The sequence below is a fragment of the Mixophyes fleayi genome, chromosome 11 (assembly GCF_038048845.1).
Source record: "Mixophyes fleayi isolate aMixFle1 chromosome 11, aMixFle1.hap1, whole genome shotgun sequence".
Classification (NCBI taxonomy): domain Eukaryota; kingdom Metazoa; phylum Chordata; class Amphibia; order Anura; family Limnodynastidae; genus Mixophyes; species Mixophyes fleayi.
Window position 1 is genome coordinate 94,999,353 of NC_134412.1, and position 27,082 is coordinate 95,026,434.

At 40.3% G+C, this 27,082-nt stretch overlaps 1 protein-coding gene across 1 annotated transcript; it reads left to right on the forward strand.

The window, feature by feature from the left end:
- The first annotated feature begins 1,437 nt into the window (after positions 1–1,437).
- Positions 1,438–25,369, forward strand: JHY (junctional cadherin complex regulator). Its single transcript, XM_075191584.1, has 7 exons — positions 1,438–1,731; positions 13,019–13,451; positions 16,119–16,525; positions 18,788–19,043; positions 23,305–23,379; positions 24,076–24,201; positions 24,857–25,369. The coding sequence occupies exons 1-7, from the start codon at positions 1,457–1,459 to the stop codon at positions 25,049–25,051; spliced, it is 1,767 nt and encodes a 588-aa protein (XP_075047685.1). The 5' UTR covers positions 1,438–1,456; the 3' UTR covers positions 25,052–25,369.
- The last annotated feature ends 1,713 nt before the right edge of the window (positions 25,370–27,082 follow it).

Sequence of the window (27,082 nt, forward strand, 5' to 3'; positions counted from 1 at the left end):
ATTATTATCTTTATTTCTGACAGTTTAATGCAACATTCATGCTGTACAGTTACTAACAATCATGTTACATTGTGACACTTGGATCGTGTCTGTGGAGTCTGTATTGTACGGTCACTAATGATACATTATGTGATGTGTTGTGAGACCTCTTAGGGGGTGTTAGATATATTTGTTCTGTACGGAGACATTGTGGAGTTGAACGCAAACTGCCTCTGTGGCGTACAATGCGCATTTATACTCCTGTGCAAGCGCTATACAGAGTTATATAGATATATATAGATACACACAGTGGATACTTATTAGTGGAGGTATGGTGAATGTAACTGGGCTAGGGGCCGGCTAGTCACTGAAGTTTTAGAGCTTGTTATGCTTTTAAATTCATTTAAGCCCTAATTTTAGATGGTATTTTTTAGCCCTATTTAATAACACACAAAGACATATTAAGCGACCGCCCTTTATTGGAATTTGTACTTTAATAAATAATGTTAAAAGGCATTGAAAAGTAGGGCTCTGTTGTCCCCCACCTCTCCCATGTCACACATACAGGACACACACACACGTGACAGAGACATACACACAGACACACATGACACAGAGACACACACACACATGGGACATACAGATACACACACACACACACACACACACATGGGACATACAGATACACACACACACACACACACACACATGACACACAGACATACTTGGGACACAGAGACACACACACACATGACACACAGACATACATGGGACACACAGTCACACAGCAGAGACTGGGAATATCATCCAGTATGTTCCTGAGTATGAAGAAATAAATAGTAGACCTCCTGCCTTATTCATTCTGCTGAGGGGAAGTTCCTAAATAAAATTTTAGATGAAGTAACTTCCATATACAATGTGTCTTTATGACTCGCTGAGAGCGGCAGCCATTTTTCTGGAGACCGAGATGTACTGAGGCCTGAGTACATACCTCAGGCACTGTGGGTCCTGCATTGGAGACAAATGTTATCGTGACAATTGATCACCCAGTGGTGAGTGACACTGAGCAGTGTGGAGCGCTGGTATGACACATACATTATATATAGTAAAAGTTATGGAAGAACGGCATCCTGGGCAGTAGCATGACATCAGGGTCACTCCCAATGTACAGGAGTAGCACCCTTTGTGTAATGGGCATTCAGCACTTCTGGGTATATCTACACATAATAATAGAGCTGATTTCTAAGCTGAAATGTCAGTGACTCAGATGGATTATGTGATAGGCTGAATATTGGTGTAGCTCACAAAATGGCTGCCTCCACTGTGTAGTCAGGAGACGCACTTAGCGGTGCTCCTCTCCGTTTCTTCAAGTCCTTTTCAGTTTGTTATTACCTGTAAAACAGTAAAGTGTGAAATCTGAGACAAATAATAAACCACGTTTTCTTCCATTTTAGGGTAGATTTTCCTGACATCCATAATGGAGCCTGACTCAGTCTTGTCGTCTTTATATTCTACCTTCCATGGACGAGGGATGGATCTAAACCTCAGTTTAGATAGTTTAGAGGACCTTGATTCTGACAGCTTGTCCGAAGAGAGAATATATCAGTCTGAGCTTCAGAACCGGATCTGTAATACTGACGAGATGGTTTTACAAACCACTGAACGAGCCGGTGATGGCGACACCAAGATAGGAGATGTTGATATGTCGGATACATCCCAACAAGAAGAGAGGACGACACAAAGTGACAACCGGTAATTAACTTTCCATTTGTAACATGCAGAATATCCACTGAAATATATCTTATGAGCAAACCTACAGCGGTAAATAATTATATTGGTTTATTTCTAGTTATAAGAGTTTTAGATAAACCTCCAGACCTATCCAGTGCTCCATTAGCTGATCTGCACTGTCCCCTGATATTAAGGAAACCGGGAATATTTCCCTGACAGCCCGGTTACTCTTTATTGCTCCATGGTGAAAATTGTCATTTCTGAATCCAAACTAGTAATCATTTGCTAAAAGCAGAGAAGACCTTTTGAAATTGCTGCATCCAGTCCCATCTTTATCAGAAATAAAATCTATGATGTCCCTGATAAAAACAGGCAGCCATGTTGGCGAAGCCCAGAATTGAATCCATGGCCCCAGCGCTGTGAGTTGGCAATACTAACCACTGTGTCACTGTTCTTCACCAGATTGGGGTAATGCCTCATCATAGCTGTGTGGAGGGTCCCTAAAACTGAATTTTGAAGTTCTGGGTGGAATTAGTCTTTCAAACTAATGACTTGGACCACAATAAAAAAAAATTCTGAAAAGGTGCAAATTAAAGAGCACTGAAGTAAAATAAATAATCCCAAAGGCTGTTACCAGTGTTTAAGTATAATATATAAATATGTATCTGTCTTTCTTCAGATCTGTAGAGAGTTCAATATTAAATGAATATTTTGCAGAATGTACCAACATATGTCTGGTGTTTGCAACAAGGCAAAGATCTGCAGATAGCTAGTCTAATAAGTGGATTCTCTGTAAAACAGGATGATCTGACGATACAAATTTAGGGCAATAAGTTTAGTTCCTGTAAGAAAATGAATGGACAACACACTGCTTGTCTGAAAATATGCCATCGGGAGTGTGCAATACTAAATGGAGTAAGGTTTGGGGGTTGTAGTTGGGATATTTCACACAAAAAGGAATTTTTATTTTTTGATGGAACAATCCTTGGTCGAAAGTAATTTGGGCAGCACGGTGGCTCAGTGGTTAGCACTTCAGCCTCAAAGCCCTGGGGTCATAAGTTAAATTCCCGACCATGGTCTTATCTGCGAGGAGTTTGTATGGTCTCCCCGTGTTTGCGTGGGTTTCCTCCAGGTGCTCCAGTTTCCTCCCACACTCCAAAACATAGCTTACTATTTAATTGACCCTAGTGTCTGTGTGTGTGTGTGTGTATTTAGGGAATTTAGTCTGTAAGCTCCAATGAGGCAGAGACTGATGTGAGCGAGTTCTCTGTACAGCGCTACGGAGTTAGTGGCGCTATATAAATAGCTGATGATGATGATAAGAGAATAAATTAGCAATAATGTGGATAATGACGTGCAAACTTGTATTTTTGAGACTGTCATAGTCATGAACAGTTTTCCCTGACAATTATTATTAAGAGAAAATAGATAAATAAATCCGGCTTCAGTGGGTTTCAGCAGAAAAGGTTTTTATCCCTGTGAAGTGAAGTCCCAGCACTCTGCAAGTGTTGAATAGACCCCGATAAAGACGTCAGCTGTAAGGACCCCCACAGGGTAGCTCTGCTCTCATGAAAACTAATGGAAGGGAATAATAAAAATATCCGCAGGGCGCCTGGCTCGCAATGATCACTTACGCGTCCGTTTTCTCTGCCTGCAGAGCTATTACATAATGTGTGAAAAGCCTCAGATAGGACATTAATCACATATTCTATATTAAACGACGGTGACTACCAGGTATTAGAAAAGCAAATGGAAGACTTGTTTAGTGAGTGATACGTGTCCTTTCTCTGTACAGAGACACTTGTAGAGCTCCACAGAATTGCTGCGATTCCTTTCAGTTCTGTATGTAAAATGTATTTATTTTATTTTTTAAATTTTCTCTATTTTATTGGGCAGCACGGTGACTCAGTGGTTAGCTCTTCTGCCTCACAGCACTGGGGTCATGAGTTTGATTCCCGACCATGGCCTTATATGTGTCAAGTTTGTATGTTCTCCCCGTGTTTGCGTGGGTTTCCTCCGGGTGCTACGGTTTCCTCCCACACTCCAATAACATACTGGTAGGTTAATTGGCTGCTAACAAATTGACCATAGTCTGTGTGTGTGTGTGTGTGTGTGTGAGTGTGTATGTTAGGGGATTTAGATTGTGAGCTCCAATGGAGCAGGGACAGATGTGAGTTCCCTGTACAGCGCTGCGGAATTAGTGGCGCTATATAAATAGATAAATGATGCTGATCTATGTAACTTGTGAACATTACAGACCGGTGACCTCTGTCAGTGCGATAAGTATGTGCACGGTATAAATATGATTCTGATATATATATATATATATATATATATATATATATATATATATAGATATTTATTTATTTTTGGTAACCCACGGTGGCACCTTGTGATGAAACACCACGGGTCTGATTCACTTTAGAACACAATGTGAAGGCAACTTGTGTTCGAAAAAATCAGACTTAATGTTCACGCACGTCCACCCGTATTCCAGTGCAGGCGGATCTCAAGAAACATTTCCATTTGAATCTGGGTACAAGAACGCTCTGGCAATGCCTCACTTGCTGTATGTAGACAGACTGCAGGATACACACATGGATATGTGCTATTTAAAGTCCCATCAGAACGCAGGCAAAAAAAAATTCTAAAATAAATTTGTAACTAATAATACAATCATTAAAAAAAAATATATATATATATTTTTTTAAATGAAATACATAAGTCAGCATGTACTGTGCGTAAAATGCTTTTTTATAGATTCTCTAACTTGCAAACACACGTTGTGGCAGCATCCGTGTAGTCATCACTATCAGTTGGCACTTACATGAGCGCTGTAGCTGGTACAAGAATATGTGTGCGCTCGCCCTCAGCCCTTTCTATATATCGCCTACGAATGTCCGTTCCGTCTCCGCCCTGTTCCCCCCGTCTAGTTGTAGGCAGTCGAACGTGTCCTTTGCATTTAGAGAGTAGTTGGGTTCCGCTCCCTGCGTATAGTCCATTTCTGAGTACGCTCAGAACAATTTTGCGCACGATATGACACTATTGTCTTTATAAACACACATTAATTATAATATTCCACCATCTTACTTCCTCTATACTTGTACAGACCATTTAAAACCAATTTAAAGAAAATGCAGATCAGATTTACATTGTGCATTAAAATATTAAGTAGACAATAACACAAAAAATTGGGATGTTCTTCGATTGTTCTTTGTTTTGTTTTTTTTCTAAATGACAAATATTTAATTCCAGTGAAACTTAGTGAAGTACAAAATTGAAGGAATAAACAAAATAAAAAAATAATTTGGTGTTGATAAACATTAAATCACATGTGAGCTGATCTCTTCTTTTTTTAAATTACAGTAATATTTACATTGTAAGAACATTATTTTATCCCAAACATCTTTTAAACTTCCCCTTTTTTTTTTTTTTTGGGGTATAGAACAACATTTAAAGAAATGTAGTAGATGATGATTGTAAAATGTATTAACAAGTGACACGTTAACATAATAAACCATATTTGTAACATAGAATTAGGGTTATTTTTAGGACAGTCCCCTCCCCCCCACCCCCATGAATTGGGATAATTTCCAGCCTTCTCCACCACTGCCAAGCGGAGAACATTGTTCTGTTTATAATGGGTGATAGAAGGTATATTTTTTTGCTTTTTATTTTGGTAGCACAAAAACCCAAAATGAATAATAATGAATAATAAATGGGAAAATAGCAAACATATGCCGGTCAATTAGCAATGCTCCAGACCAAACTGCAGAGAATGATTGTGAATACTGAAGAAGTAATTCAATTTAGTGAATAATATTCCTGGCAGTTAAGTGAAGATGATGATTGCTAATTATTACCCAACCGTGTTTAGTGTAATAAAGAAAATGGAAATTGTTTGCATGTGAATGCCTATGTAGATTTAAATAGCATGTCAAGAATTTAACTAGGAGATCGTAGGGGCTGAGTGTGAACCATAATCTATCACAATTAGATCACACCCTGAGCTGTACTCAGACCCAGGGGTCTGTTATTAAAGGGAGAAAAGACCTAAATTTATCAAAAATGGGAGTTTTCACTGGATTTAAGATATCTCCACAATTAACACTACAATTTCCTCAGTCTCCCAAGCCCACTGCCTCGGTGTCACTCTTCACTCCGCCCTCTGCTTTATTCCTCACATCCAGACTCTCTCCCAGTCCTGTCAACTCCATCTTAACAACATTGCCAGAATACGCCCATTTCTTACTCAACATGCTACCAAAACTCTTATCCATTCTCTCATCAGCTCCCGTCTTGACTACTGTAACCTCCTACTATCTGGGACTCCTGACACCCATATATCCACACTTCAATCCATCCTAAATGCTGCTGCAAGACCGTCTTCCTCTCTCATCGCTCCACATCTGCTGCACCACTCTGCAAATCTCTACACTGGCTCCATGTGTCCTCCAGGATCAAATTCAAATTATTCACCCTGACCTACAAAGCCGTCAACAACACAACCCCTGCATACATCTCAAATCTCATATCAAAATACTCTCCCTCCCACCCTCTTAGATCTACCTCTGACCTGCACCTTGTCTCGTCTCTGGTAACCACCTCTCACTCCCGCCTACAAGACTTCTCCCGTGCTGCTCCCCACTTATGGAATTCCCTACCACACCCAATCAGGATCTCCCACAGCCTTCAAATCTTTAGACGCTCTCTGAAAACCCATCTCTTTATTAGAGGTGACCTTATCCCCAATAACACTATTCACACTAATGCACCCTCACAACTCTCCCATTCTCCACTCTGAGCCACATTCGCTCCTCTTGTTTCAGCTGTGCCCTCTTCCCTTTAGAATGTAAGCTCTCTAATGAGCAGGGTCCTCCGTACCCTTTCTTTTCATGTCTCCATTCATTATGTCTACCTTGTATGTCCTTGTTTTACGTATGTCCTGTTTTACGTATGTCCTTATCTTCCCTACTGTACGGCACTGCGGAGCACTGTAGCACCTTACAAATCTACGATAATAATAATAACAATATCTGTGTATTTATTAAAGCCAGTGGAAGCGGGCAGTACAGCCGCTGTACTCCGCACTATGGCCAACTCAGGATGGCAATAGCAGACACTGGGTACAAAAAAAATTGTTTTAGTATTAAAATAAAGCATTTTTTCTTCTTCTTTTTTAATATACAGTAGTTTATTTTTATCTTTTTATTCCTTTTACATTTAAAAAAACAAACAAAATAACAACTTTATTATTTTTCTTCTGTTGAATCTGGAACGCCGGGCTTCTTATCTCACTGTCTGTGCAGCGTTAGTCCTGGGAAGGAGACAAAGTAGATTCATCAAATCTTCTAAAATGAATAAGTGGAAGTGCTGCCCATAGCAACCAATCAGATTCAAGCGATCATTTATCTAGTAGATTCTAAACAATGATAGCTAGAATCTGTTTGGTTGCTATGGGCGACACCTTCCACATTTGTCGCAGACAATGCTTGCAGAGCGTTGTCAATTGGTCTTCCGTCACTAGCAAGAGTGGTGGAGAAGTCTCCCAGGCTCACAACGAGGTCATGGCACTCCCGGCTTAAACAGCCGTCCTTAAAACTATGACTGAGAACATGGCTCTCCAGAGTCTGTTCACTGACTGAATGCTAACAGTAGCCGGTATCACGACAGTATATACTGTGCTAGTCTAAGGCCAAGGTAACTCCTATTCAGCTTCCTCCTCATTCTACTTGGAGTAAAGATACTCTCAAATAAATAAAAACTAATGCAAAAAATAATAGTTGAATGAACTTTAAAATATTTGATTAAATAAAGCTGCTACAAGATAACTAATGAATAAATGAATTGCACACAGAAATGGACACAAATAATTCTATGGACCCTTTAACAACAAACGAAACTTAACTAAAATTTAAAGAAACATTATAAATAAAAGCCCGGATTGAAAGCTTTTATATAACTTCTCCAGCTGAAACTCCCTGTTTTCTACAGGAAATGACAGGAATCAGCAAAGTGCAATTTTGGGTATTCACACGTGAGAGTTATTCACATGCGTCAGACTGTCATTATCCAGTGACCCCAATAAAGTATAACGTGTGTCAGAAATGAGTAATTTTCTCACTATCTAGAAAATCTATAAATAGTCCTACATATTATACAGCACATTCTGTAGAGATAACTAATAACAAGGAACAAATGACACACAAGTGATATAAACACGTCCGATCTAATGCCAAACACATAAGGATTAAATTACACTAAATGTTTTAATAGGATTCTTCAGTAGTTTGGCAAAGAAAGGACGTTTCTGTCCTCGGGAGCATCTGGTGGTCTCTTCCTGCAACTGTTTACTTCCATTTACTGACCCTCTTGAAACGGATTCTTATCGTGGATCTGCAGATGCTGCCAGTAAAACCATCTGCAAATCTGCTGCACAGCAGCCGTACATAGAAATATCTGTCAATTTAATCCAGAAAGTGCAAATGATTCCATTGCTGTAACATGTTAAACATATCATTCAAATCCCGGCATCCAGGGACCTAGAGCCAGATGGGAGAGTGTGGTATCGTGGCCAAGTCCTAAATCCTTCATTTCCTGCCACAGTTCCAGGTTTGAAAGATATGTCCCTCAAAATGTCTCTCCCTATGAATAAGACCCATTTATGAAAGTGCTCTTGTGTGATGTCGCGCGGCAGGTTAGCGGCAGCAGTTTGCACCATAAAATGGGTTGTGTGAACGGGTGAGGTACATATGTTTGATAATTACATGACCGACATTTATATGGTCGACACCATAATATAGACCGTCAACAATGATGGCATCAACAGTATTGTTAGATCAACAATTGAAATGTAAACAGTATTATTAGATCGACAATAATGTCCTTAACCCTAATCCAGTAAGCCTAACCCTATCCCACTAACCCTATCCCACTAACCCTATCCCACTAACCCTAACCCACTAACCCTATCCCACTAACCCTAACCCACTAACCCTATCCCACTAGCCCTATCCCACTAGCCCTATCCCACTAGCCCTATCCCACTAACCCTATCCCACTAACCCTATCCCACTAACCCTAACCCACTAACCCTATCCCACTAACCCTATCCCACTAACCCTATCCCACTAACCCTATCCCACTAGCCCTATCCCACTAACCCTATCCCACTAACCCTAACCCACTAACCCTATCCCACTAACCCTAACCCACTAACCCTATCCCACTAGCCCTATCCCACTAACCCTATCCCACTAACCCTATCCCACTAGCCCTATCCCACTAGCCCTATCCCACTAACCCTATCCCACTAACACTATCCCACTAACCCTATCCCACTAGCCCTATCCCACTAACCCTAACCCACTAACCCTATCCCACTAGCCCTATCCCACTAACCCTAACCCACTAACCCTATCCCACTAACCCTAACCCACTAACCCTATTCCACTAACCCTATCCCACTAACCCTATCCCACTAACCCTATCCCACTAGCCCTAACCCACTAGCCCTAACCCACTAGCCCTATCCCACTAACCCTAACCCACTAACCCTATCCCACTAACCCTAACCCACTAACCCTATCCCACTAGCCCTATCCCACTAACCCTATCCCACTAACCCTAACCCACTAACCCTAACCCACTAACCCTATCCCACTAACCCTATCCCACTAACCCTATCCCACTAACCCTATCCCACTAACCCTATCCCACTAGCCCTAACCCACTAGCCCTATCCCACTAACCCTATCCCACTAACCCTAACCCACTAACCCTATCCCACTAACCCTAACCCACTAGCCCTATCCCACTAACCCTATCCCACTAACCCTAACCCACTAACCCTAACCCACTAACCCTATCCCACTAACCCTATCCCACTAACCCTATCCCACTAACCCTATCCCACTAGCCCTATCCCACTAACCCTAACCCACTAACCCTATCCCACTAACCCTAACCCACTAACCCTATCCCACTAGCCCTATCCCACTAACCCTATCCCACTAACCCTAACCCACTAACCCTAACCCACTAACCCTATCCCACTAGCCCTATCCCACTAGCCCTATCCCACTAACCCTATCCCACTAACCCTATCCCACTAACCCTAACCCACTAACCCTATCCCACTAGCCCTATCCCACTAACCCTATCCCACTAGCCCTATCCCACTAGCCCTATCCCACTAACCCTATCCCACTAACCCTATCCCACTAACCCTATCCCACTAGCCCTAACCCACTAACCCTATCCCACTAACCCTATCCCACTAACCCTATCCCACTAACCCTATCCCACTAACCCTAACCCACTAACCCTATCCCACTAGCCCTATCCCACTAGCCCTATCCCACTAACCCTATCCCACTAACCCTATCCCACTAACTCAAACCCACTAACCTTAACCCTATCCGTAACCCAAACCCACTAAGCCTAAACATATTCCTAACCCTAACCCACTAACCCTAACCCACTAAGCCTAACCCTATCTGCAACCCACACCCACTAACCCTAACTCACTAATCTTAACCCTAACCCTATCCCACTAACTCAAACCCACTAAGCCTAACCCTATCCCCAATCCACTAACCCTAACCCACTAACCCTAATAGGGTTAACCCTATCCTAACCCTAACCCACTAACCTTAACACTATCCCAAACCCAAACTCTATCCCTAACCCAATCCCTAACCCAAACCCACTAACCCTAACCCTATTCCTAACCCTATCCCTAACCCAACCCCTATCTCTAACCATATAATACAGTCTACATTTGAATTGTTGACCTAATATTACCATCTACATTTGAATTTGTAAAGGTGATGAATACTCCGAGGTCCCGGAGATTTGGTCTCACCCCCAATCCTTGTACTAGGTTGCACTCTGCACCTTTCATTAGAACTTACGGGAGAAAGCGCACTCATTAGGTGCACATCAATTAATGTAATATAAAAACATTCACAAAAGTGACACATGTAAGAAAGACCTGATGGTCCCTCGCTCTTAGGATTAACATGATACTTAAATTAGGCCGAGTAATATTTGTACTTATAAACTCATAAACCGCCCAAATTATTGGTTATATGTCCATATTTGTCAGTATTGATCAATGATAATATTCGGTATATTAATTATATAATTATCATTATACGTTCTTATTTTCTGGACTGGGCAAGTTAATATTTATTGCAATATTGTAACCACCTTCAGTGAGTCTTAGATGAACCTGCTATGTAGCGTTTCTGGAAATGATACAAGGTTTCGGTTAGTGCTGTAATCAGGCTTTACAGTCTGATACAAATCAAAGACCTTTCTTTTTTTGAATAAGAAAGTAAGATTTGTTTTTTAAACATTTCTAGGGAAAATCCTCAGCAAACCTGGAACAGAATAATCTATTTGCACTTGACGCATTATTTAGTACAAATAATGAATACATCAAAACAATTCTATCTCGCTGCAATGGAAAAATAAGAGACAATTCTACAGGTGAAGATTTGAAACATTTTCTATATTTGCTCCAAAGAACAATGACCAGTTGTCTTTCTTTCTGTTAATTAAACAGCGAGGAGCCTTCGTATGAAGGTTATGGTATTCGTGTCGTGGAATCGAGGCCGGGACGTTGGGAGGGAAGAAGAGACAACTGTCTTGGGTGGAGCAGGAAATGGTTGGTGCTGTGTCTGGACCTCAACAATCTATCTGTCTGTGCGTGTGAGAGATACCAATTGCTCACCCCAATTTTTGGATGGGTAAACTTGTATGTCATCCATTGTGGCCACCAGTGTAACCCTTCAAAACATGTCTCAATGATGGTTCCTCACATCTATGAAGAACCAACTTATCGCTTCAATCCTGGAGGACAGGACCCAGCCACAGTGTTATATTCTTACAGCGAGACCTAAAGATGCAGCCAGCACTATCCCAAAATGAGATTAGTTTTTCTTGAGCCACAATCCTTCCAGGTGTAGCCAACGTCAACCCAAAATGAGTTTATTTTATATTGAGCAACCACACCCTAATTGTAGCTAAGAATGCAGTTTAGTTCACACTGATATCAGCCTGCAATACTTGTCATTTTGGGATAACTTTGGCTTCATCTGTAATCTCCACTTCCCAGTAGCAGCAATTCCTCTTTAATAGGGCAACGTAATTATAGTCACCATATAAAGTAAACAGTTGTATTATATTGTATTCCTGAAGCATTAAATATACTGTGTAGTATGTATAGAATATAGAGAAATGTGTAAAATCTATCAGGTTATTAAGATAAACATAACTTCTGAGTGAAACAGAGGAAACAGTTTGACGTGTAAAAATCCAATATCCCTCACATTGCATCAAACCCGGTTCTTAACTTTAATTAAACGATCATTTTCCTTAATGGCTTCAGCCCCTCACATGCTTAAGTCACTCACATTACAACAAAGGACAATTAGAAAGTGAGACTCAGTCTGACATATGTATCTGTATATGAGGATTTTATGTATTTATTTCTTCATATACTGATAGGTATAAGGACACTACAGAGGGGACATAACAGAGGCTGCCAAACAGAGAGAGTGACATCCAAACACTGAGAGCCGGTATATATATATATATATATATATATATATATATTACTACTGTGACAATGTGATGAAACGTTTAATATGCCGCTGAGTGAGATTATTCCTGTCTGGGTCTAAACCAAACAATAACACCTCCAGGGGTATCTCAGTCAGAACCTTCTTACCTGTGAATCTGCCGACTGCTGCTGCCCCCCCTCTGTGTCAGCGGCCGGCGTACAGCGATGACAATAAAGACACTGAATGAGTGACATCATGGCGCTCATTCATGTCGACCCCCTTCATCACCATTCATATATATATATATATAGCGCCACCACTGAATGACAACTTGATGGGGTGACAGGTTAAGTAGCAGTGGACACCTCTTCATTACAAATAGCAATTTACTTTGTTACACTATTTAAAAATATATATATAATATATATTATATATAATATTTATAAATAGGATATTATTATTTTTTATTATTATATTTTATTTATAAGGCAGACAAATATTAACTTTACATTTCAGTGTACAAATCAGCTATCAAGTATGTGTGTGTTACATGAAAAAACAGTCAGTATTTAACTTATGTGCAAAACAGAAACTTAGTTTGCACCCCTTGCATTGTAACATGGTTTTGTCCAGGAGACTTAAATAAGAAACTTCTTAATTTAAGTTCCTTAATGAATCAGGCTCCAGATAAACAGACAAACCACACATGACTAATGACTTTGTTACATTTATTTTAGGTCACAGGATACACAACCCACTTATTCAGAATTAAGATATGACCCGAACTGGAGAAGACACCAAAGTCTACTAAATACGTCTCCCCAGGATGAGGAGGATCTGTCAGATGTGTCCTCTGGTTTCTCAGACCAGCTTTCACCAGAAGAACTTATATCAGACACATCTGGGGAGAGGGACCATATTAATGGTAACCAGAAAGCCAAGAAGAGCCCAGCGACAGCCAAGGGCGCCCACAGCAAACATGTGCGGTCCAGGCGTGGTGGTGGCCACCAAAACGTGGCTATTACAGACCAGGCGGCAAACTCTGCACAAGAGGCGGCAAGAAAAGACTTCATAGAGAGGAACAGAGCGACTCTGGGGGTGCGCACCCAGAAAACTCATTCTTATCTTCATATTCACAAGCAGAAAGCAGAAGAAAGTAAGTCGGATCAGGTAGGTCGCTGGGACTCTGGGGCTGTTACATGTATCTCAGAACTCAGATATGTTTTATTTATTGCCGTGAACCCTCCGGAAACTATAGTAAGTTAGGCCAGAAAAAGTAGTTCAGAACGGTGCAATTTTTAAGTGTTTTTCCCACCTTCACGTGACTTTATTTGATTGGGTTCTACGTGATCTTCTGGAACTTTTAGTAAATAAATTACTTTATCTTTTTAGCCTCTTTATGTGCCTTTCATCCATGTCTTTATCTCATCACTTGATTGATTTTGTTGCCTCTGGACGCAACACAAATTTGCTGACTGCGCACTATTGTTTTCAGTTCTGGGAGCGCAGCAGATCCGTGTCGTATTCAAGGGAGACACAAATAAAACGGCTCAGTCAGATAATATAACGTCATAGATGAAAACCACAGAAGGCTTCTGGTCAACAATGTTCCTTCCACAATACTAGTTTGGAGCTTGAGAATGTGCATTATCTGTAGAACATGCTCTCATACTCCTGACTTATGGATGTTGTAGACCGGAGCAAGCTACTCGCAGGGCCGGGCTACTTTATGATGAGGTGCACCAAGGGCCCCAAAACACTTCCCCTCCCCTAAAAACACCCCTTAAATGTTGTGTATACCTGATACTAGTATGTAAATGTATCAAAGCTTCTAAACAGGAGAAGCAGAAGTGTTACCCATAGCAACCAATCAGAATCTAGCTATCATTTCTCTAGTACAGTGTAGAAAATGATAGCTGGAAGCTGATTGGTTGCTATGGGTAACACTTCCAACTTTCCTTTTTAGAAGTTTTGATACCTTTACCCCCAATAATTTAGAGGGCAGAGGTTAAATGGAGAACGGGAGAAGTGAAACTTCGTTACAAACAATGAAACTTAAGAAGATGTCTAATTATGTAGCACATATGCAGTCACATGACCCTATTTTATCTGCATTTCCTAAGTGGATATTAAATAAAGGTTCTGTAGAGCTATAAAACCATTATTATTCATATCTTCAAACACTAGCATTATATATATTTCTTATCCCCGTATCTCCCAGTTTTGACGTTTGTTCAAAAAAAAAAAAAAAAAAGATTACCCAAATTCCACAAAAGCATAATTGTTTCTCTTGCTTTACTGTTTTCGAGTGTGTGTTTGTGGGTTTGTTTTATGTGTGTGTTTTTGTTTTTTTTTCTGTTCCTAATATTCTCCATAATATGAACTTTTTAGTGTTTTCATATTGTCTAAGAACCTTATGTGTCTTTGAGCGAGAATCACAAGTAGACGAGCAATCTCACTCAGCCCTACTCAATGTGAGTTGGTTTCCTACCTACAACCATCACTTCAAAGGCAGAAACATAATGTACAATCTTTTAATGGCTCTAGAGCAGGGCACTCAGACGGGCTGTGCACAACGGCTCGCCTCCGTCTAAACACCTCATCCAGAATGTCTGCGCTTCCACAATAGCAGCCAAATGCAATTGGAGAATCACAAGTCTTTGATGTCCGGGCTGCTAAGGCCGTTTCCTAGTCTTGGATAATGACATGAAATGATTGCTGCCTTTGTTGTACCTTTTCTGTAGAGAAGCAATTATAGGCCTCAATTTAACAGAATAGACATTACACAGCTTATGATGCTCAAAATGCAATTTCATTTGATCATTTTCTCAATTTGATTGGTATTAATAGAATAGTTCAGGAAACAAGCAGCAAGGAGGTTGTGTCCTGTTCCTCGTTTTAAAGGATAATGTAGAACTATGTTTCGCTGGCCCAGTAAACTATATCCGTACTGATACAATGTATCCTGCAAAACAACATAATCATTCAGATACGGAGGCAAACAAAGTGGGACATTTTTTCTCTCTGGTTCAGGTAAATAGATAGTGTTTATCAGACCGTACTGGAACCACTTAATGTATAATGAGTGCTATCTAATTGCCTGTTTCTCTTGTTAAGCCCACCTGCTGCTGCGGGGAGTCAGAACCTTCCCAGCGCTGTGAGAGGGAGGGTGGTGGCCCAGTCCGCGGGGGCTCAGGAAGGGCCGGCGGGGCCTCATTCACATAATGAGCATTTAAACGCTGATTTTAATGGAACCACAAACTGCAGTCAAAATTAAAGTTTGGCATTTTAATCAAAGCTTTTCCCCGTTGGGTTTTCCAGAAAAACTTTGAATATAACAAAATATGTGGCCATGTTGATACAGAGGGTCTATATATACATCACACAGCCAAACTGCGTAGGTTCTGTTCTCCTGGCTTGAAGTAATCTTCATATTGCCCTAGTGAATAGAATATGTAGGGGTGGTAATGGTTAGATGGTTGATGAGATGTGGCAATTGCAGACCAGAGCTCTGGGACAGAATCATGTTTTATGACTGTAGGGAACCTTTTTTGCAGCTTTTATCAAATCCATGGGAGCTGATGACACTACCAAGGATGGACGCCCATCCTGACTCCTGCATCAGTGATGTCATAAGTTCCTAGTGAATGTTATTTGTCATTCTTCATGACTTAGTGATGTCATTTATTCCCAGTGAATTAATAGGCTGCATTCTTATTAATAATGATACAGTCCAGAACATCATCACAGGTTCTCTTTCGATCAATAATTTATATTCAAAGATGATCCTTAAGTGTTCTAAGCCTGATGTAAGATAATATAATGTATCTCTTATAGGGCGGTGGGAAGTCGGACGTCGTACAGACCAAGAGCGTATCACATCAAGAAATGAAATGCGACGCATCTATAATGCCGGAATCCATAGGAGAAACTGGATTTCCAAGTGGCCTTGTCAAACAGATGGTATCAAATACTACAAACATGGCGAATCCTTCATCAGACATCGATGTGTCAGTACAGGACAATCTGCGGTTCCTCAATGAGTGTCCGATTGGCACTTCTTATCCTGATAGACGTGTGTATCCCCCGGGAGCATCAAAGGACACTTATGTATCACCAGAAGGTCCGGGCCAAATGGTCTTATTTCACCACCAGATCAAACCACAAAAGTTAAAACACGGCCAGCAAATTATTAAGAAATTTGAAACTGCAGGAGACACATTGGACAATTATACTCACTCAGGGTAAGGAGATAAGAGATGTGTCCGAGAAATAACTTCCGAACTTAAAGTTCTTCAATCCTCGCTCTTCTCTTGTTCATTACGGGGAGCGTAGGTCAGTTATTTACTTCATTTGGTTAATGTAATTAGTCATCTGATACCAATATAATAATATGCAGCTTGTGGACATGTAGTGATCTCTACTAGGTCCAATTATTCTGGGCGAACAAAACAGTTATGTAAATCTTTCCAACTAATACCGCTTTCATACTGCCGCCCCGGCAATATCCCGGGTTTTTCAAGCCGGGTTTTTGCCGGGGCTCGGAGCGTCCCAGCTCAGAAACACCATTCATACTGCACCTCGGACCCGGGAATTTCCCGGGTTGACCCCATTCATACTGCACAAGTCTGTGCCCTGGCAATTTGTGGGAGTCATCACCAGAGCAGTTTTCATTGGCTGAAAAATGGTGATGTCATTGAAACTCCTAAACTCCTTCTCGAATCTTCCACGGGCTCCCACCGATGACATCATCCTCCAGAGACAGGCAAACAGCCAATCAGCTTGTTTTCTGTGCAACCCGGGTTGAAAAACCCGGGTTGCACCATTCATAGTGCAGGCAACCCGGGTCCGACCCGGGAATTACCCCTCGATAAATCCCGGGTTGAAGACCCGGGATTTTAGACCCGGGATTTTTGACTTGTACCATTCATACTGCACCAAGACCCGGGTCGTTTGAGCTCGCCCCGGCAAAAACCCGGGATTTTGGTGCAGTATGAATGGGGTATTATACTAGTTTATGACACCATATGTTTTTGATATTATATGCTCTTATATATTGTTCTTTGTATGTAGTACATGTTGGGTTTTAGTACATGTAATATCTTAGTACATGTTGGATTGTTGCCTTATATCCTGTTCCCCAATTAGCTCAAAATTAATCTCACAAAATTGAAATTAACCACATTCCCCCATCACAAAACTTAATCTTTAATCATTAACCAAACCATTATTTCACTCGTTGTTTTCAGATTTAAAATCACATTTTACCCTTCCCTGTAGTTGAAATCACCTAGGACCTTAGATCATTAAGGATCTTAACTTAAGAAACTTCTTATTTAAGTCTCCTGGATAAAACAAGGGGTGCAAATTAGTTTTCTGTTTTGCACATAAGTTAAATACTGACTGTTTTCTTCATGTAGCACACAAATATCAACTTTAAATTTCAGTGTACAAATAAGCTATCAAGTATTTGTGTGTTACATGAAAAAACAGTCAGTATTTAACTTATGTGCAAAACAGAATACTAATTTGCACCCCTTCCATTGTAACATTGTTTTGTCCAGGAGACTGAAATAAGAAGTTTCTCAAGTTAAGATCCTTAATGAATCAGGTCCCTAGTTACTAAATCACGTTACCGACATCATATCTCTGTCCTGCACACTCTTGGTAATATTAGACCGCCCAGTCTTCAGTCATCAATGTCCCTACTATGCAAATCCTCCTTTTCTTTATGTCTTTGAACTTTATGTCAATTATTGTCCCTCAACTCACTTCCTCCTCCCTAATCAGTAGCTCTTCAATGATATGGGTGATTGTTGGGTTATTTGGAAATGTATAAAGTTCCCACATAGGCGTCCTTCCCATAACGTTTCAACGTCTTCAACCAATGTTTTGTATCTTGCAGCCGTCGAATGAACCAATAGAAGCAGCAAACGTCCATATTCATTCTGTTTCCTGTTTCGTCAGTTCCCGTTCATTTAGGGCAGTGTCCATTGTCTCTACCTGTCTCGTTTTCTTTTTCCGCTCTTCTCCATCAGTGTTGAGGAAGACAGTAGAGGACAGTAGAGGACAGTAGAGGACAGTAGAGGACAGTAGAAGACAGTAGACCTGATCTTCTGCTAGCGGTTTATGCTGACTCTCCTTGTGCACAAACACTAATGTGCTCTCCAGAATTCACCAACTTTCCCTACAAAACTTGGACTTTGCAGGTTGTGCCCCCAGCACTAAGTACCTACTGACCGGGCTGTGCTGAGGATGGATCAGGGTCAGGGAATGGTCAGAGGAGTTAGAACTGGAATGTAAAATTATCCGAGGTTGGGTCAACTGGAGTTTTGAAGGATATCTGGGTCAATACCAAGGATCAGTTAGACTTGTATATAACAATTGCTTTCTGTCAAATAATTTTCCATTGTTGTCCCTCCATCCGTGTGACCTGACATTTATTTATGGACAAAACATGTCTGATTTGTGCAGTTTTTCACGTTTGTTGTCATCTCTGCCTCAAGGTTCTCACAGATTGATGTTCAGGAGCCGTCGGTCTGCTCTGCAGTGACCTGTAACACCGACAATTACATCTTCATGCCAAACCATATCATTCAGCTGAAGAGTGCACCATGTGAGGCGTATGCAAGATCTTACAGTGACCTGCAAGCTGTGACGGGCACCGCGCTCTATGAGACACGTAAAGGGGAGGACACTCATCCAGGGGCCAATCAGCAGCAACTAATAAAGAATAACCAGATGGAAGAAAAACATCAGAAGGTAATATATCGTTGCTGTTATTATTATTAATGTATATGTATGTATGTCAGGTTACCAAGATATTAGATATATATGCAAAATAATAAGATTTAGAAAGATGTTAGAAGAAAAAATACTACACAGATAGTAATTAACTAAACTGATTTGCCAATTCTGTGTTATTCAATCAGCAGAGCCCTGGGAAAGACAACTGCATATTACTAAGAGGAACTGCAGCTATAAACATCTGTCCTTATTAATGTCTTATCACTTACTGACCAACTGAGCGGCAGAGATCACACAACTGGCCCAAATGGTCTAAATTTGTATCGTAAAAAGGAACAAAAATAAAATGTATAGTTTAAGTTTAATAAGTTATATTAAAAAAAATCCCTTAGAGGCGGCGGCATCGCCGTATTGTGTGTAAGACATAAATAGGACACATTACAGGACGTCCCCGCGCCGTAGTCATATCCGTACGCAGTGACATTATCGCTATTAACTCCTCAGCAGTCTGAGTAATGAGATGATAGCTCTGTGATCACACACATCCAATTCTACATTATATGAAAGAGGAATACTCTGTAACCAGGATTATGGAAATAGCTCTATTATTATCAGAGGAAGTCTGACTTTCATTTGGTTCATTAAGTCTGTTTGCATATTTAATAAAATCTGAATAACTTTTAATAAAAACATACATATACTGTGTGTGTGTTATATATATATATAATATAGATATATATATATATATATATATATATATATATATATATATATATGTATCTGTATATTTATGTATGTATATATATATATATATATATATATATATATATATATATATGCATGTGTGTGTGTATATATATATATATATATATATATATATATATATATATATAGTTAGCCTTTGAAGCATGCAGCAGGGCATCACTTAGAACTGATAAAATATTGGCGGGAATATGCTATTATTAGTGATTTAAATAATTTATTCCCATTTTCCAACCGTCTTTACATTATCTCCAATATCTTCAGTACAAGCATTGCAGAAAATGAGGCCTTAAAGTCTTTTGGTGTAACATTCCCCACGATAGCGGGCACCACCTTGGCATCAGAGGTCCTTTCTAGCAGGTGCCTGGTAGCAAGAGACAAGTTTAGGTAACCACTTGTCAGATGACACCTAGATGCGATATGGGTATAGGTAGGAGGGGGTGGTCCCTTCTGGGAGTTCAGCAACAGTACTTTATTTGGGGTGCCCATCCTTTACGTCACCTCTGTGCCAGTCTGCCACCCGCAAAACCACCAAGGTCTTTTCTTCCGGCTGTTCAATGACTGGGCCGGATTAACGCACAATACAGAGGTATATGCAAGTTAGATAGTGGCGATTTGAATAAGTAGTATATCGTCTAATATTCTTTCTACATTTATCTATAGAAAATAAAGCATATATAAAAATGATGTTTTATAGTGTATACAAAGCAATTAGTTTTCATTACTCTAACTTGTACTAGAGTCAGTTTAATACATTATGTGATACTGACACCCAGCAGATGACAGACACAAACAAGTTCTTGCTGGAAAAACGTTGATTTTTATTGTGCACATCATAAATGGCACAGCAGCCTTTTGTCTGGATGACACCAGGCGACCCTAGTGACCGGCCAACTAGCTGGCATCGGTTGCTCCACCCACAGGAACAGACAGTGCTTTATTCTTCACCCAAGCACTACAAACCAATCATAGAAAACAACAACCCAATTACACCCCTGTGGTGCACCTGTGTGTTTGTGTGCTGCACGGGAGACCAAGAGGGAATTTAGCTGTTCCTGCAGACTCCTTAGGATTCTACCTATCCCTATACAGGAGAGGTGTGGCAAATTAGCCTCTTTGACACATTTATTTTACCTTAATAAATTCCCTTTTCCCACAGATACAAATATTAGCAGGTCACCATAGCTTCTCTTCAATATCACATGAAATCCCTTGAATTTTGACAAAACCTCTAGCCCTCACCATTTAATTTATTACACTTTATTAAAATGTATCATTAAACCCATGTTAGTGCTGTACTGTACAGTGGTGTTTGTTATTATAGGCAGGTTTGTCTCCACCTGGCCTTTGATCCACCTATTGATCTGGGTATTGGATGAACACGCAGTTCCAGGTTATACATTGTTAATGCTTTTCAATGGATTCCTTGTTGTGCGCGGCTGTAATCCTTTCTACGCTGCAGCGAGTAACAGGACTGAACAGAATGAATAGAAAGCGATTATGATTTGAATATGAATATCCAGAGGACACACTGGTGAAGCGGAGTAATACTTTGTTCCCATTGAGATAAAATGTCATTTATAGAACATAATGCTTTTGTCAAGCTAATGAGAAGAAAGGTCCTAGTAATGTATTGAGAACTATGGAAAATGCTGTTGTGCTGAAATTAAATCATTAAGGAATTAATTTTATTTATATACCCACTGAGCCATTAAACACTATTGTTTTTAACACCTTGCATCAGAATTATTGAAGGAAATAAACTGCTAAATGATTCATATACAGTATTGTAGATGTATTGTAATGTAATGTAGATATTTGTATTCCTATGTCTGACAGTATCATCATCATCAGTTATTTATACAGCGCCACTGATTCCGCAGCGCTGTACAGAGAACTCACTCACATCAGTCTCTGCCCCATTGGAGCTTACAGTCTAAATTCCCTAATATAGACACACACTCACACACAGACACAGACACAGACAGAGAGAGAGAGACCAGGGTCAATTTTGATAGCAGCCAATTAACCTACCAGTATGTTTTTGTAGTGTGGGAGGAAACCGGAGCACCTGGAGGAAACCCACGCAAACACAGGGAGAACATACAAACTCCACACAGATAAGGCCATGGTTGGGAATAGAACTCATGACCCCAGGGCTGTTAGGCAGAAGTGCTAACCACTGAGCCACCGTGCTGGCGGTAGAGTGATTGCTATGACCTGGCCTGGAGGTGAAAGGAGTTCTGTTCTGAGAGACGGGTCTATGAAATGTCTAAGTGCTGGGATAAATAATCTGGTTTGACCAGGAGCCTCAGTAGGTGAGAACTGTGATCGGCACCTGGGAACCCTCCAGTTGGCGTCACCTCTCTTTGCCAAGCGGATGGCAAACCATTCCCGATCCCTAGCGGAATTGTTTTGCTCAGCTGCAACGAGCCTTTTGGAACAGAATGTGCAGCGTTTCTTGGACGTCTTCCCTCCCTGCTGGTGGGATAACACCGTCCCTTAGACAGAAGCATTTGGGAGAGGTGTAAATTGATGGACCTGTTTTCCCAATCTAACCTACCATGTAACTATATGACGTTAGTGAGTGTTATAGGTGGTAATGCAGCCGTGATGGGGCACAGTACTCTCTACCAGGCTCGTCCGATGCAGATTCTCATCCTGAAAGTCAAAAGCTGCTGTTCATAAAGTCAATCTATAATTTCAATGTAATATAAGCGCAGGAGGCAACACTCAGAGGGAGAGATATTGTCTGATTCGCTCCAGCGTTCCTGTTACCCCTGTGTCTTAAAATGCTTTAAAAATCCATTGCTCAGTCATCACTTCAGTATAGTAATGGCACAAATATTTTGCTGTGTAGTTCTGTCATACCATGCAATACCGTTCTATGGGGCGTATTCAATTGTCGGCGGAAACGCAGAAAATCCCGCGGTCCGCGCATGATTACTGTTTTTACGGTAATCGTGTGCGGAAAAACAGTTAATACGGTAATTTACTCACTGGATTTCAGCTCCGAGCTCCCTGAGCCGTGAGCTGAAATCCAGCTAGATTTTACCGTATTAACTGTACTAGTTTTAACGCCGCGGAACTTTTAAACAATTGAATATGCCCCTATATGTCTATAGATTATTATATACCACTACGTCATACCATATAGATGCTGCCAAGCTCACTATACTGTCTCCCAGCAAGATGGGCTGTATAATAATCTGTCACACAGTGTATAGAAACTGATAAAGTTATAAAGGGGGTGAGGGCATATTAGTGTAGTCCTCCCTGCAGCCAACGCCTTCTACCAGTCTGCAGACTGGCACAGCGCCACCTGCGGGTATAAAGAGACACTGCTTTTAGTTGCAGAAAATACTTCTATAGTATTTCGTAGTAATTTAGGAGCATATCTCTATGTCAGACTGCTGCGGTGAAATATATATGAAATATATATGAAATATTAGTATTATAGTTCCTTTGTTATACGTTGCACAGAGAAATGATTTGTTCATTTATTTTATTTTAGAAGTTAATAAGTTTTTTGAAACAAGAGGTCAAATTAGGAGGGATCGGACCCACATACACAATGAGCCAAGAGAAAGTAAGTCATTATTTCTTAACGTCTTGAATAAATGAATAAAAGAGAAAATGTATTAGCGCCATTCCATAGCTCAGCCCTTTCCGTGCCGCTAAATACCGCCATTATGTTCCTCTACCCCTGTGTTCTGTTCCGTACAACCCTGATTCTCGTAGGTCTCCTAAACCTGTAATATACTTCAAAAATAAATATTCACAGGTTCCCAGAAAAGCAAAGAATTTCCAAACAAATCCAACGTCACGTCCTTGTGTGTCAACTTAGTGAGGTTATTAACCTTCATACAACTTTAGTTGTGTCCAGTTGTCATCCTGAAACTTTTACTACATATATTACTTCTTATTCTTGTTCCTTTGTTTGTGCTTCTTTTGGTCTGTTTCACCAAGTCCTTTATTTCATCCAGATATAGCTGTTTAGTTTTGTTCAGTTCTGTTCCATGAATGGTATAAATTTGAATCCACGGAGCAGTTCTGTGTCATATCCAAGAGCCACATTAAAAGGCTTTGCTGATAGAGATAAAAGCCAGAAAGAAAAACAGGGTTTTGAGCATATAAGGTTCAGTTTCATATCATGTTTACTGCAATGAGCTGTGATTGGAGGTGGGAGATGGTTCTGTATTATAGTTACTAAGAAAAGCCGCTTCTGTCTATGTGGTGATCACTTGTCTCACTCAGATTACTTTACATTTTTACACCTCTACAGAAAGAGCAGTTGAGGCAACAAAGGGAATATGCAAAAATGATTCAGGAGCGTAACCGGAACATACCGATGAAAGCTCGGGAAACCGAGGTCGTACGGAATGACCAGAATAAAGGGAAGCGGCAGAAGGTGCGTCCTTGTGTCGTGTCATAATAACAGCACTCAGTCCTCATGTACTTGTGACAGGGACTGAGATAACACTATAACTGCAGTGGTTACAAGTTATGTTTTATATCATTATTGTTCCACTTAAATTTGTTTAAATCCCCTACAGACAAAATGATTTGTCTGCCTGCCAAGTTCTAAGGCACTGTATAGGGGGGGGGGGAGAGCTCAGACCTCTATCTCTTAAATCCCAACAGATACTGAAATCCCAGCTCATAGGTTATAAACAGCCACAACACAGTACAGGGTGTAACAGTGATAATAACCCGATAATGTGCAGGAGACGACCTCTCTGGGTTTATACAGCAATAATTCTGCTTTTCTGCTCTAAAATGTCATCACAGGGCATAGGCAGGCCATCCGTCGCTCACCAGCTATTGTGGAACTACAAGTCTCAGCATGTCTTTTACAACTTTTGGTTCTTGTAAATCTACAGAAGCTGAGGGGCGACAGGTACAAGTCTGCTGTACAGAATTAGTGTAAAGCTTCATTACTTGGTAGAACTGTCAGTAATATACAATATATTATATCCCCCCAGTGACCATGACGATTTAGGGGGCAGATAGTGTATTTCTCACAGTGTTCTTATGTCCATGTGGGTTTGTTTGTCCCATTACAGAGTCTGGAATATGCGAAGAACCTTCCGCGTCCGCAGCCCTCACCCAAAGCGTCCGGTGAAACGAGGGTAAAGGAGAGACGAGCGATGAGTTATGACTCCCTCTTCCCACAGATCAAATTACTAGAAGATCTGCAGATCAGACACGAGAAGGAGAAGGTGGCGGTGGCAGCTCTCAGCGCCCTTCATATCAAATAGCTCCTATTATGTATATATGTACATAGAGCGCTCCTATACAATATGTACATAGAGCGCTCCTATACAATATGTACACAGAGCGCTCCTATACAATATGTACATAGAGCGCTCCTATACAATATGTACATATAACGCTCCTATACAATATGTACACATAGCGCTCCTATACAATATGTACACAGAGCGCTCCTATACAATATGTACATAGAGCGCTCCTATACAATATGTACACAGAGCGCTCCTATACAATATGTACATAGAGCGCTCCTATACAATATGTACATATAACGCTTCTATACAATATGTACATAGAGCGCTCCTATACAATATGTACATATAACACTCCTATACAATATGTACATAGAGCGCTCCTATAAAATATGTACATAGAACACTCCTATACAATATGTACATAGAGCGCTCCTATAAAATATGTACATAGAACACTCCTATACAATATGTACACAGAATGCTCCTATACAGTATGTACACAGAATGCTCCTATACAATATGTACACAGAACGCTTCTATGCAATATGTACATAGAACACTCCTATACAATATGTACACAGAATGCTCCTATACAATATGTACACAGAATGCTCCTATACAATATGTACACAGAATGCTCCTATACAATATGTACATAGAGCGCTCCTATACAATATGTACACAGAACGCTTCTATGCAATATGTACATAGAACACTCCTATACAATATGTACACAGAATGCTCCTATACAATATGTACACAGAATGCTCCTATACAATATGTACATAGAGCGCTCCTATACAATATGTACACAGAACGCTTCTATGCAATATGTACATAGAACACTCCTATACAATATGTACACAGAATGCTCCTATACAATATGTACACAGAATGCTCCTATACAATATGTACACAGAACGCTTCTATGCAATATGTACATAGAACACTCCTATACAATATGTACACAGAATGCTCCTATACAATATGTTCACAGAATGCTCCTATACAATATGTACATAGAACACTCCTATACAATATGTACATAGAACGCTCCTATACAATATGTACACAGAATGCTCCTATACAATATGTACATAGAACACTCCTATACAATATGTACATAGAACACTCCTATACAATATGTACACAGAATGCTCCTATACAATATGTACATAGAACACTCCTATACAATATGTACATAGAACGCTCCCATACATGGATATAATATGTGCTATGTTCTGCAATCTGTGACATGGATATAATATGTGCTATGTTCTGCAATCTGTGACATGGATATAATATGTGATGTGTCTGGTTGTGTGTGACAGGTAGCTTAGTATGTAATTCATCCAGGACAATATAATATGTAATGTAATCTGAGATCTCTCTCCATCATACATGAGGTATTGAAGATGTGGGCAAAATCTGTCCCTGTTCTTATCTATATATAATATATGTAAATGTTACTTATGTGCACATGGCGGTCAGAGGCCACGTGAGACAATCTCCCTGCACATCCATCACCTGCAGATTTGCGCCGGATGTGAGTCTTTATATAAAGATAATACACTGTCATGATTTCTGTATAAACGTCCTAGTATGTCATTGTCACAGGCTGGTATGTGTGAGTCATGGCCAGAGTGTTATTTTATCAATAAAATTCTGCAAATAAGTTCTTATATAGCCTCATATATTATAAAAGATGTAATGTGTAAGTCCAGACAAACTGCTTGTACCTTATTATACAGCTCCAGTAAATTGAAATAGTTGGAATTGATTCCACTGTAGTCTTGTAGCTGGTGACAGCCCAGAGAGAGCGGTGATGGGATAACCAGAGCTTCCTGCATTAAGGGGTGATCTGTTTCACCTCTGTCACACTGCCCCTAGTGGTTAGAGCATGTGTTTACATGCTCTGACATATCCTGGGTGCTTCTTACATCCAGCCTATGGTATTATATGTTAATAATTACAAGTTACAAAGATATTTACTGAACTTTGGAGACAAAAGAAACAACAAGAGCATTTATTGCCGCTAAG

Coding starts and splice junctions, on each gene's coding strand:
- JHY (XM_075191584.1), top strand. CDS start 1,457: ATGGAGCCTGACTCAGTCTTGTCGTCTTTATATTCTACCTTCCATGGA. Junction 16,526..18,787: donor GACAATTATACTCACTCAGG/GTAAGGAGATAA, acceptor CTCTGCCTCAAG/GTTCTCACAGATTGATGTTC. Junction 19,044..23,304: donor TGGAAGAAAAACATCAGAAG/GTAATATATCGT, acceptor ATTTTATTTTAG/AAGTTAATAAGTTTTTTGAA.